This window comes from Callithrix jacchus, chromosome 4 (assembly GCF_049354715.1).
Source record: "Callithrix jacchus isolate 240 chromosome 4, calJac240_pri, whole genome shotgun sequence".
NCBI lineage: Eukaryota > Metazoa > Chordata > Mammalia > Primates > Cebidae > Callithrix > Callithrix jacchus.
The window spans coordinates 125,636,389-125,649,556 of NC_133505.1; the positions used below are offsets into that span (position 1 = coordinate 125,636,389).

The 13,168-nt window shown below is 35.1% G+C and overlaps 1 protein-coding gene across 2 annotated transcripts in view; it reads right to left on the reverse strand.

The window, feature by feature from the left end:
* Window positions 1-13,168, reverse strand: part of MAN1A1 (mannosidase alpha class 1A member 1) — a 183,108-nt gene that overhangs the window by 117,289 nt on the left and 52,651 nt on the right. For both annotated transcript variants that reach the window (XM_002746910.7, XM_054254374.2), the window contains one exon: window positions 10,791-10,906. In XM_002746910.7, the coding sequence (XP_002746956.1) occupies window positions 10,791-10,906 (116 nt within the window). The remainder of the gene's footprint in view (window positions 1-10,790; window positions 10,907-13,168) is intronic.

A 13,168-nucleotide genomic window follows, 5' to 3' on the forward strand; every position in this document is an offset into this window, starting at 1 on the left:
AATTTTATTCAAATCTTATGCTTGCCCAGAGACGTTTATATACAGAAGGAAACATTCTCCCATTTAAAGGTATCAAATATTGCTGTGCATTTTATGTATTAAAACATCACTAATGGACCCCTGAATACACACAATCATTATATGACAATTTTTAAAAATAAAGGAAAAAAATACTAAACGATATGGTTTGGCTTTGTGTCCCCACCCAAATCTCATCTTGTATCTCTCATAACTCACACGTTGTGGGATGGACCCAGTGGGAGATAACTGAATCATCAAAAGGGATCCTTCCCATGCTGTTCTTGTGACAGTGAATAAGTCTCACGAGGTCTGATGATTTTAAATAGGGAGTTTCCCTGCACATGCTCTTTCTCTCTTTGCCTGCTGCCATCCATGCAAGATGTGACTTGCTCCTTGCCTTCTGCCATGACTGTGAGGCCTCCCCAGCCATGTGAAACTGTAAGTCCATTAAACCTCTTTTTCTTCCCAGTCTCAGGTATGTCTTTATAAGCAGTGTGAAAATGGACTAATACAATAGATAAAAATAATTTTGACTCTCAAACAAAATTACAAAAATATTTGTAAAATAAAGTTTTTTCCTCTCTCTTCAACAGCAGATACAATATTTGATATTCTTTATTTGTGTAAACAGAATGGGGCCAGGGCCTTTTTTCTTTTCTTTCCATTCTGCATTCTCCTTTATTTTATTCATTTGTCTGCCTTTTTTTCTTGAAAGGCCACTGAGCCTATATTTAGGCTGGTAGTTCAACATTAGTCTAGGAATCTTTTCATCATGACAGAGTAGCACAGCTGGAATGCAAATAGGATTTGAAGTCTGAGAACTTGGGTTCTAGTGCTGGTTCCCAACTTTTTGCCTGAAACTTGTCATTATTGCTCTAATCCTGAGAAGATATTTCATCTTTGTATAAAGAACATGCTAATAATAATGTATACTATACCCTTCTGAAAAAGCCTTTATTTATATTAATAATAGCTTGCTTTTATTATATACAATGTTCCAGGTATTGTGCTAATGTCTTTATATAGACTATCTCTTTCAGTCCTCACACTGACCTTATGAATTAATTACTATTCTTATGTCCATTTAAAAATGTTGAAACTGAAACTTATAGTGGATTTGAACTTGAGTACTGTGACTCTTGATTCAGGGCTCTGCTATTCTGACTTCTATACACCTCACATGATAATGCACCAAGTCTCTTTATTAATGGTAATACAATTAGTAATTACTACCAATATTTTATATTTGATCAGTAAATAGATCTGTCTTGCATTCTGTTACTAGATAAGTTAGAACAGCTAACCTGCTATTTAGATTACAAAGTACATTTCAAGCTTTAGTTAGCTTTTTTTCACATTCATTGGACATTCTGAGTAGTTGTTTACTTTTGCCTAACATCAAATGATTCAGTAATAATCATGGGACTAACAACAATTTTTAATATATGGTGTCAATGTCTGGCAGATAAACTTAGTCAAAATCATAAGATATTATTTCCTTTAAAAAGCATTTATTAAGAAACCACTATGTGCCAGACCCTGTCCTAGGTAATAGGGAAATGGCATTAAGGTCTTCAAACTCACTTAAGTCTGCATTTTAGTGGGATAAAATATTTCCAGAAAAAAAGGAGATATGTATTCATTTTATTCTTACATGCTCTCTGTAGAAAGGTTTAAGGATCTAACAATTACAGCCTAGTAATTGCTTAAGTTAAAAAAATTCAAAAAAAATCATAAAAAGGACAATTACGAAAACAAGTTAGGAGAAAGAATTACTAGGTCAAAGTTAGGCAAAAACATCACTGAGTAAGACTGGTGAGTGTGTTTAATTGTATTTTATAATTTGTAATGTGCACCTGACATAATCTGATTAAAAGTATTCTATATAGGTGTAATTTAACTTTGAGGTCTATCCCTCTGAATGAGTTTTATATAAATATTGGCAAGGGCTTTAGTATTCCACAAAATTACTGATAAGGAAAAGGGAAGGTAACCCATACATTTAGTTTGGTTCACATGACTATCTTTCTTATGTTTAAGAGTAATAATGTCTAATAATAAAATCTAGTAAACTTTAAACCCTCAAATCATATTCTTCTCAATTTGTACTTGTGTCTTTCAGTTTTTAAACCTGGTAATAGTCCCCCACATTTCTGTCTATTGAATACTGTTAAGATGGTCTTATATTCTTATTCTGGCTATGGGTCCTTTATGTATGCATTTTCTCTAACTCCTGTGAAAATTTTGGATAATCAAGACCTTTATACAGACATCTGATAAAAATTATTGCAAGGTGGAGGTCTGAGTCATGTCAAACACCACCAGAAATATATCTTCAGCTAGACATCAATCAACTATTGGATGCAGTTATTCAACCAGTTATTGATCCAATTATATATTCTGAAATCTAAATTCTATTATCTTGTACTGCAACATATTGATAAACAACCCTCCAAGGTGCTATACTCAAGGTCACTTGCTATGGTTTTGGATTTCATGGATCTAATAGTCTGCCTAGTGAGCCTGTTTAAGAAGCAAATCTAGCTTGTTAGTTAATCCATGTGACTGCTATGTCCTTGTCTTTAATCAGTCTTGCTCTGGAATATCACATCACCACCATTAACAGTTCTCAAGTCACCATCTTCGCTGTTTGAAAACCAGAACCATATTTGAATTTCCAACATGTAATTCTTTCTCTCTCCTTTTCAAAGTTAAGTTTAAATAATTTAGAAACCTTAATTTGAGGTATCTTTCAACATTCTAGGTTGTATTATGTTTTTAGGCCAAAAGATTGAAATTTAGACCTGTTAGTTCACTCTTTACAGATCTGTAGATGAAAAGACCTAAGAAGATAAAAACTGTCCCACCACACCAAATTGGTTGGCTATCCTGGGGCAGCAGACTATAAACTGCTAGAATCAGAAAGACCTAGGATTGGAAAGCTGGTTTGGAAATTGTCTGAATGCGAGGTCCCAGGTAACTTATTTCTTCTGAGTCTTGATTTTGTCATATGTAAAATAGAACAATGCATTCCTCCATGATGTAAAACACTGTACACAATAGCTGGCCCAAGTAACATACTCAATAGACAGTTGTTGCCACTACCACTATGCAGTAGGTTAGCCTAAATGAACTAAAACCTACCTTCCCGGGGTCACTGGAAAATCAGAAACTCTAGAATCATAATATTCATCTTCTTTGACCTATATGAGGTCTTATTTCTCAAGGGCTTAAAAATCCTCTTTTGAAATATACAAGTTGACCAACTGTCTTTTGGGCTTGATATATTTTATATGATATCTAGATTTTCAAAAGTGAATTTCTACAAATTGAGGGTCTTAGGTCATTTCTATAAACTTCTGATTCTAACTTCCATTAAAGTGATATTAAATTTAATGAATACATTCCTATTTAATATTCATGATATTCTCAAAGTTTTCTACTGACTTACCCTAATGACAGAGAGGGTATCTGGAGCAGAAAGAGGACAGTAGGTAGACAAAGCAGCCTATAATACTAAATCTTGTGAGATTTATTCTAACCATTAATGTGAATTTTGCAGTCTACTTGAGTTTGTTTTAAAATAAAATTAACACCCCTTTAAAAATCTTTAAGAGTGCATTCCAGCATGCCCCACATATTCCGTGGCTTCTAGTGCATAATCTTATGTGAGTGGCAGTTTAAGAAGCAGATCCCATCATTTATTTAAATTCCATGTACCTATTAATGTCAACTGATAAGCAACTGAAGGTTGGGAATTTTAGCTAAAGATCTACCAATAAAACAAATCAGAATTGGAGAAATTGTTCTTTTATTTTGATTTACTTACAGCAATGACCACTGAATCAAAGAACATACTAAACCAGATTCATCTATAAATTTAATAAAATATACGGTATGGCTAAATTTACACCTAAAATCAAGAGGTGAGTATTACAAATCATAAAAAAATTATGCCTCAGTTCTACTCTCTATTATTGTCTTGGGTGTTTTAGATTGATAATTTCCATCTTAAATTTACCCCTTTTCTGTGTATTTTTGTCCACTCATTTAATATACATGTATATAAATGCATGACATAAAGTAATAAAAACTGCTAACCTTAAAAACAAAGAGTCTAATTTATAAGTTATTTGGTATGCCTCCCTCCTCCAATCCTAACATTATGCTCCATCTCTCTGCAAAGAAAGGCTTCTTCCAAACCAACATATCATGAGATCATGGACGGAAGTATCTAACAACCCTATCTAGGCAATAGAGAAAACGAATACTTCAAAATGTGTTTCCAAATGAGTACCTGAAAGACCAAGTTCTTCCCACTAGATAAGACAGCATTTTAAACAACTCTGAAATTAGATTACATTTTTATAGGCAACTTATTCACCAAAATTAGCTCTAAGATGATGTATTTTAATAGATCTCAGTAAGTGAAATAACAGGCTTGACAATGAAAATGACAAATTTAAGTTCTGGAGCAGATTCAGCCAATTTCCTTTTGCTTGAGGAACTATATAGAGATGTAAGCTTTCCCTGAGGAAAAGATAAATTGTTTCTTTGGACCTTCAAGCCTTATGAAGTTTATTTAGAGGCATACTTGTATTAGAACTCTTCTTAATTATTATCTTATGATTCCATACAGCATGACAGATCTGACTGATTGCATTAAGTGGAAAAATACTTCTTGGAAAAGAACTTTTCAGAAATATTTAAATTCTACTCTGAGTGTATGATATTCAGAGTGAACTCAAAGTGTAACAGTTTCTGTTTTTAAAAGGACAATTCTCTGATCCCTACAATCAAAGACTACTCTTTTGCTAGCTATTCCTCCAAATTCTGTATCAGCTTTCTACTTAGTGAACGATGAGCCTGGGGTACTTGGCTATTAACCACACATGAGAATCAAGCAAGTTTTAATAACTTCCCACTACATACCAATGCAATAATTCTGTTTAATATCAACTATTACACTACAATCCAATATTAATAACAACTGCACCATTACTAACACATGATAATGATGCTTTAACTTAAACCAATGGCTTTGTTAGAAGCAACATGAGATTTTTTTCAAAGCCATTAATTAAAGACTGGTAACTACCAATAAGCCTCGCTTATGTTTAGGCTTAGCATACATCTTTATTTATAAATAATACTTCAAAGTGTGGGCTGCATTAACACTTTAAGGATTAAAAGTATACAACTCCTTTAAACAGATTAAAATTCAATATTTCATAGTGTAAGTCAGTGTGTCACAGTGTGTCCTAGCAGCCTTTGGTTTCCTATTTAAGCAATGTGATAAATCTCTTGAGACTGCTAACAAAGTGCAAGTCTATGGGCTACAACCATATGCAAATAACTATCTTCTCTGTGTTAATAGATTGGTTTTACCATGCAGGTCCAGAGGCTCTCAAGCAGCAGCCCTAATTACCATCAGAGAGAACAGCATAGTATCCTCTTAGAGCCAAAACCCAAATCAACATTCTTGGCAGGTATTCCATAGCATTCAGATGGAACACACTCAGTAACTTCATTTAACAGGATAATTAATTTAGTTATCTGCACCCATCAGGATGTAATGCAGCTCCAAAACAGACCCTTCTCAGGAGCAACACTAGGGCAAAAGTCACTTCTTTCATGCTCTATGGCATGGAACTCTGGACCTAAGCCAAGTACTCAGTCATGCATTTGAGAAGATCCAAAGTTGCTTCTTGAAGTCGACATATAGCCTACTGATAGGGAACCCTACAACTTTCTTTCTTGAAAAGTAGGAGGGTATTCCAACTGCATATGCAAACAATCTGGATCTTTACATTAAAGAAAAAAAAAAGTCACTGTTGCCACCAGTACTTCTGTTTTCCAAAACACAGGGTGTTCATTATAACTAAAGGCATGATCCAGGAGCTTGCCAAAGATCACAGTTGCAATGTGTTGCTAGTTAGTGTCTAAAGCAAGATGATCATATATCCTTTGCCATTCTCAGGCCTCTGCCTCTCACACTGAGATATCGCTTTACTGCAGTCTAGAAATATGGCTTTTAGGAAGATTTTAACACAGCTTTAGCTTTTACAGAGGGCTAATATAAGAAATTGCTATCTGGAGAAAAGTTCTACATATTCTATAAACTTCATTACCGAAGAAACTGTTCAATATTTCTCATGTGAGGTTCTAGGTAACCAATTTTTTTTTAAGTGTCAGTAAAAGAACACAACGGAAACTGGAAATGTCCAAATAGGAAACCCTGGCTCATTTGTTCTTCTACAACTGATGTTCTCGTCATTAGCAGCCACTACAAATCTGTTCTGGAAATAGGTTAGGCAGTAAGAGGTAGACCAATTGACTTGAACTCCAGATTATCTCTAACTATATAAACATATGACACAATACAGCTACCCTTGCAACTGAGCTCATCTTCCAGCTGAGTGTAGCATAGGCTGTCAGCAAGTAGGACAAGATGGCTTAATTTCTCATTCATTTAACAAACATTTATCAAATCTCTATTGAACTATAAACTCTAACGAGTCCTCTAATATTAAGATTACATGCCTAACCTCTGAGGACTCAAATTCTCTGGTTGCCTATATATTTCTCAACTCTTTGTATTTCTTCTCCAATTAAAAAAACACATGGTTATTGGGTTAGAAAGACTGTGTTGAAACCACAGATCTTGCTGTATAATTTGGGACAGACTAATTAACCACCTATTCATCTATAAACATAGGGAAAAATACCAGTTACTACTCTGTATGGTTGTCACAAAGATTAAACAAGATAACCCATGAAAAAAATCACCTATCGTAATACCTGCTATGCATCACATTTTACTAAATAGTAGTTTCCTTTAAAAAAAAAAAAGGGGACTTACTATGTTGCCCTGTCTGGTGTTGAACTCCTGGGCTCAAGCAATCCACCCACCTGGGCCTCCTAAAGTGCTGAGACTACAGGTGTGAGCCACCACGCCTGGCCAAATAGTACTTTCCTCTTTCATTTCTTCTCTCCTGAGATACCACGGCTCTTGCTAGGGTTCTCTGACTACTTTCCTGTTAGACTAGAAGCTTCCTAAGGGTAAATGCTGATCCTTAGAAGATACTTAGTAAATAATACATAAGTGAATGAAGAGTGACTAAGAATTAGTTTTAGATTCTTTGTCCTAGGATTACTTTGAATTAAAATCAGAAAACTTTTCCATGGAGTCAACACTTAGGGTTTTCTGCCAACATCTATATGCCTTTAGATATTTGAACTGAATACAAGCTCCTTCTGCGAAGTTCTTGCTCCTTACTCCCCAGAACATATAATCCTAGTGACTTATTTCAAGCCAGTTATTAAAGTCATGAACTTTGTGCTACCAATTATGCAAAATGAATCAACTTCTTATGCCCCAATGAAAAGAAAATGAGTTTTAGTTAATTACAGTATAAACCAATAGAAAACATTTCCTTTATACTTTTCAGTGATATAAACTGAATATTTCACATTAATAAATTTATTCTTGACTGTAAAATCTGTTTACACTTAGGAGCACCATAGGATAGACCAATGCTCAACAATAGTCTTTGTTTCAGTTTTATTTTCCCTTTGCAGTAAATTTAGATGCATTAACTTTTTTTTACAATGCCCTTACACTGTCAATTAGAATACCTCCCCAGGAAAAAGTGTTAACTTAAATATAAGTAATAATATTTATTAACTAGAATGATACTACATGTTATTTAGTATAATTTTTCTTTTGTTGCCAAGGTCTTTCAGTTTCTCCTTTCTTCATATAAATGGGAAAACTTTCTCAATGTTTTTGAAGAAAAATCCTGTAATTTAAAAAAATGATCATTCGGATTTCTGCATAGAATGGGTCAATATAACACAAATTCTTATGTGACATATTAAAAGTAACTAGAATATAGTAAGCTGAAAAACTTAATAACACAGTGATTAGAAAAGTGAATCAATATACCTTTCCTGAATTTATATGTTACTATTTTTAATGTGGGAAACATTATTGTTTGGATATCATTGACAACATGGGAAAACATGATAATTCCCAAAGAGAGACCTGCAACAAATACTTTTCAAGACCTCTTATATTAAGAAAACAGTATAATTATAATAAAGATATTGGAGAAATGTGGCTATAATTTTTTGAAACATATATATTTAATTTTGTGAATACATAATAGTTGTACATATTTTAGAAGTATATTTTAAAATTATATCTTGAAAGGTATAGCATAAAACTATCATTAGCAGGCCTAAAATATATATTCAAAAGTCTGCATACTAATTGAATAAAATTTTACTTTAAAACAAAAATTTAAATAAACAAAGAAAACTTCAGGGTTCTGTATCTTAGCAATAACTCAATGTTAGTCTAATCTCTTCATCTTACAAGTAAGGAAACCCAGTAAGTTCTTTTTCTCTTCTACCTAGTCTAATATCCCTTATTAGATTCATTTTTCCTTCTCACAGGTCCCCAGGACCCATGGAACACATTCCAGGCACCCTGTGGTGGTCTGAGGACAGCTAACTGCCTTCTGTTACAGTAACATCCTTTCTGTTATCTTTGTACTTAGTCATTTTAAACAAAACTGCTGCTCATCCTCCACCAACTCCAACCCCTGGCCCCAAATTCAGAGCTCCTCAGACTACCACAGGTCACACAGGCCATGAAAGTAAAAACTGCTGTTACATTTGAGGAGGTTTGGGGCAACAATGCTATATTTATCAGATGGACCACCTAAACATTCAGTAAGAAACCTGGACACTATTGATAAGTCAAGTGTTATTAAAGTTTGCTTTCCAGTTTTCCATCATTAGGTTTGGAGGAATTTAGTTATTATTCCCCTACCCCTTCTTGAAGACAGAGATATCAGTCAGTCTCTTATATAGCTAAAGATAAGCCTGCAGGTTTTTGAAGGTAGGTAGTTGAATTTATTTATAATAACAAGGTCAAACAGAAGTATTATTATTATTATTATTATTTTTGAGATGGAGTCTTGCTCTGCTGCCCAGGCTGGAGTGCAGTGGCATGATCACGACTCATTGTAACATTGGCCTCCTGGGTTCAAGTGATTCTCCTGCCTCAGCCTCCTGAGTAGCTGGGATCATAGGCGTGCACCACCATGCCCAGCTAATTTTTGTATTGTTAGTAGAGATGTATATTAGTGACTCTCCTGCCTCAGGCTCATAAGTAGCTGGGATTACAGGCTTGCATCACCACACCCAGGTAATTTTTTTATTTTTTTTCACCGTGTTGCCTAGGCTGGTCTTGAACTCCTGACCTCATGATCTGCCTGTCTTAGCCTCACAAAGTGCTAGGATTACAGGCATAACCCACCATGCCCGGCTAACAGAAGTATTATTATTAAAGGAGTAAGCCTCCAAAATGAAACATAGTTTTTTCCATTGTTTAATTTTTCATATTTAGCTCTATCAATAATACCAGCACTACCACAGATCATTCTACTCAAATAGCTCCATAACCTTGAGCAAATCACTAGCTCCTTATGCCTGTTCTCTTATATTTGAAACAGAAAGGTTTAACACATTGATTCCCCAAGGTCCCTTAAAATTGATTGGAATTTTGTCTCCTTTATATTCTAGATTCAATTATTAGGCAAATTAAACACGGACTCATGTGCCTGTCTTTAAAGTCTCCTGAATGCAGTATATATAGCAGTTAATTAGGGAAGTAGAAACAAAACATTAAACTTTTAATTTATGTAAGTTTTTAATTGAAATAGATGGGAGAAAGACTTAGTTTTACTGATTCTTAATATTCTGCCTACCACTGGTGTCCTCACTTGGTCTCTGAGAGAACAAGAGTGCCCAAAGCAGAAGCAACAGTAGGGAAATTCTCTCTGTCCAGTTTTAACATATAGCATGTTACTTGTGCATGATGATTGGGGTTTACAGATATTATCAAATGCTTACCCAAGGCAAGAGGCTTATGACAATTTCTGCAGAGTGGTCTCAGATTAGAAATAATACCGATAATGCACACTTAAGTGAATGACTAAAAAATTCCGTGGCCTACACACTTTTTAGAATAAGTTCTTTGTCAATATTATGATAAAGTAAAACAATGACTATCAAATAAGAGCTGATAAGAAGTAGTCCTCCACAGTCAAAGTGATCAAGAAGTATTAGAAGTATTCATTAATTCTGATTCTTTCCCTCAGTGTACAATGGGCCTTGAAATATTTGCTAAGAATGACAGCATATATACAGAATGTTTAAAAAATAACATATATAATCAATTTGTTTTTACTAAGAGGTATATAAGACCAACAAAATTTGAAGCCTTCTTCATGAAAAAATGAATGCTGCTGCTGGTGCTGGATATGTCATGATGCAATGTAAAAGCATAAGCACTGGAGCCCCACAGACCTACATTAGAATTAAAGCTCTTGATATACAACCAGCTGTGTAGTCTGGAGTAAGCCTCTGAGGTTCAAATGTTTAATCTATAAAGGTGAGCAAGTAACGCCCATCTCAGAGTTGCTGTGGGACTTGAACAAGAATACTAGGCAGATGTAGGTCTCAACAAATACTAATTCCTTTTCTCCTATCTTTAATTTGCCAAAAAACAAAGACACAAATTTGTGTAGCAAGCGAGAAGAATTTAAGAATGTAGTATATGATAATAATATTCTTACTATCTAAAGTTGCATTATTTTTGTTAGAATACATTATGATATAATAATAGGGCCCACTACAGAATTTATCCATATTAACTGGAATTTAAGGACTGAATTAGCAACTCCTATTTAACTTACCACATTAAAATCTAAATTTTCTTCAATCCATGATTTTGCTTCTTCAAATTCATTTTTCATTTCCATAATAAAAAGTGTATCCAAGGCATCTACTATAGTTGCTCCTTTGATGTTACCTGAAAATATCAGAAAAACATTTGATAAAATACTTTGGATAGATAAAATAAATGTAAATTGACCATACCTAGGAAAGGGAAAGGGTAACACTGAATTTATTAATAAGCAGTAATATTAAACATAGTCTAAAATTCTTTCAGTGGAAGAATATATAAAATGGCACCAAACCAAACTAAAAATTACCACAGGCTATCAACTGATATACTAATCTTTGAAGTTTCTTCTGAGTTATAAAAAATAAATGTCTTAGAAATTTCTCTGAGAAATTTCATTGTGATTACATTCTCTAGCAGAAAAAGAATAGGCCTAAAACCAAGGAGCAACAGACTTATTAAGGCTAATGTAATTACATCAAAGTATACCTGTGCAAAACTCTAACTAGATCTAAAATTGTTTAGTGAGAGTTCTAACAAGTCATTACTCCAAAATGAAATTTCACCTCCTGTATAAACTCTGACTGATGCTAACTGCCCTCTGTCCCCTACAAGTTCTGACCTCTGTGGTTTATTTCCTCTGAATTCCAATGACATGGAGACTTCATGTTGCCTTGGCATTTATCACCTTCTACCTTGTATTAAAATTACATGTGGGCATGTTTTAGTGTCTATAAACTTTTTTTTCAAGGCGGACTCTCGCTCTGTCATCTAGGCTGGAATGTAGTGGTGCAATTTCAGCTCACTGCAACCTCTACCTCCTGGGTTCAAGTGATTCTCCTGCCTCAGCCTCCTGAGTAGCTGGGATTACAGGTGCACACCCCCATGCCCAGCTAATTTTTTTGTATTTTTAGTAGAGAAAGGTTTCTCCATGGTGGTCAGGCTGGTCTCGAATTCCTGACCTCGTGATCCACCCGCCTCAGCCTCCCAAAGTGCTGGGATTACAGGCATGAGCCACTGCATCTGCCCACTTTTTTTTTTTTTTTGAGACAGGGTCTTGTTCTGTCCCCCAGGCTGGAGTGTAGTGGCACAATCATAGCTCATTGCAGCCCCAAACTCCTGGGCACAAGTGATCCTCCTGCCTCAGCCTCCTAAGTAGCTGGGACTACAGGCGTGTGCCACCATGCCTGGCTAATTTTTAACATTTTTTTGTAGGGATGAGTCTAGCTATATTGCTTAGGCTGGTCTCAAACTCCTGGCCTCAAGCAACCACCTGCCCCCATTAGCCTTCCAAAGTACTGGAATTAGAGGTAGGAGCCAGGCACTCAGCCTATACACTTAGAACTAACAAGTCATGTCTTATTTATCTCCAGATTCCTTATGGTGTCCTGTGCAATTGTGACAATGATGCTCAACTGTAATTGAGTAATTTAGCTTCACAAAGTACATTTTTAAATGTTTTTCTTTGTCCTTTCTTCTCAAGATGTAACCTTGAAACAAACTTTAGAAACCTTTTCCTTAGTCTTAAAATATGCCCTTGAAACATGCTTTGAAACTTCACTCCCTTCCCTTTCTCATTATGCATTCCTTTACCCCATGCACATTTACGTAACTGTATACGTAGATCTAATTATATGCTAACTTCGAGGTTCCAGGGGCTAATCTTGAGACTGATCAAGCATGGAGACCCAGCTGTAAAATTTCAGAGACTACCTCAAGGCGGTTAAGTCAGCAGCCCAGCTATTGTTGTTATGACGCCAGCCCGCACTCCAGGTGGACCATGGCTAGAGATAGCCACAAGAACAAGACATGCAGACTTTATACTCAGGCACCCTTCCCACATGCCTCCCAGTCCAAGTTCCATTTTTAAGACCCTCTTCCTAGGCCAAAGTCTGAAGCAGTTTCTGGAGGAGTAAGCCAGCCACTGCTAGCTTTGGAAATAAAAGTCACTTTCTTTTCTCTGCACTTCATCCCTGTTATGGGCTATGCAAGTGGCAAGTAGCCGAGCCTCCACTCAGGTACGCAATGAATGGCTGCTTAAAGACCAGGCACTACACTTCCTATACATAATTAGTATTCTGGACAATCCAAGACTAAATCTACAAATATAAATGAAAATTATTTTACTGGCATATGCCTTCCAAATGCCACATTGAGAAGTTATCATTAGAAAACTGTAAGTAATAATAGAACATTAAAACACTTGATTTTCAAAAAGATATAAATTATAAATCTTATCTAATAAGGAGAAAGAAACCTGAAGACACTTTCATTTTGTGACATATTTTACTGTAATCCAATTTCCTTGAACTTTTTTGAAGCTAGAATTATGGATTCAGAGACACTGGAGGGAATATTTTAAAGTGGGCATATTGAAATATGATACCA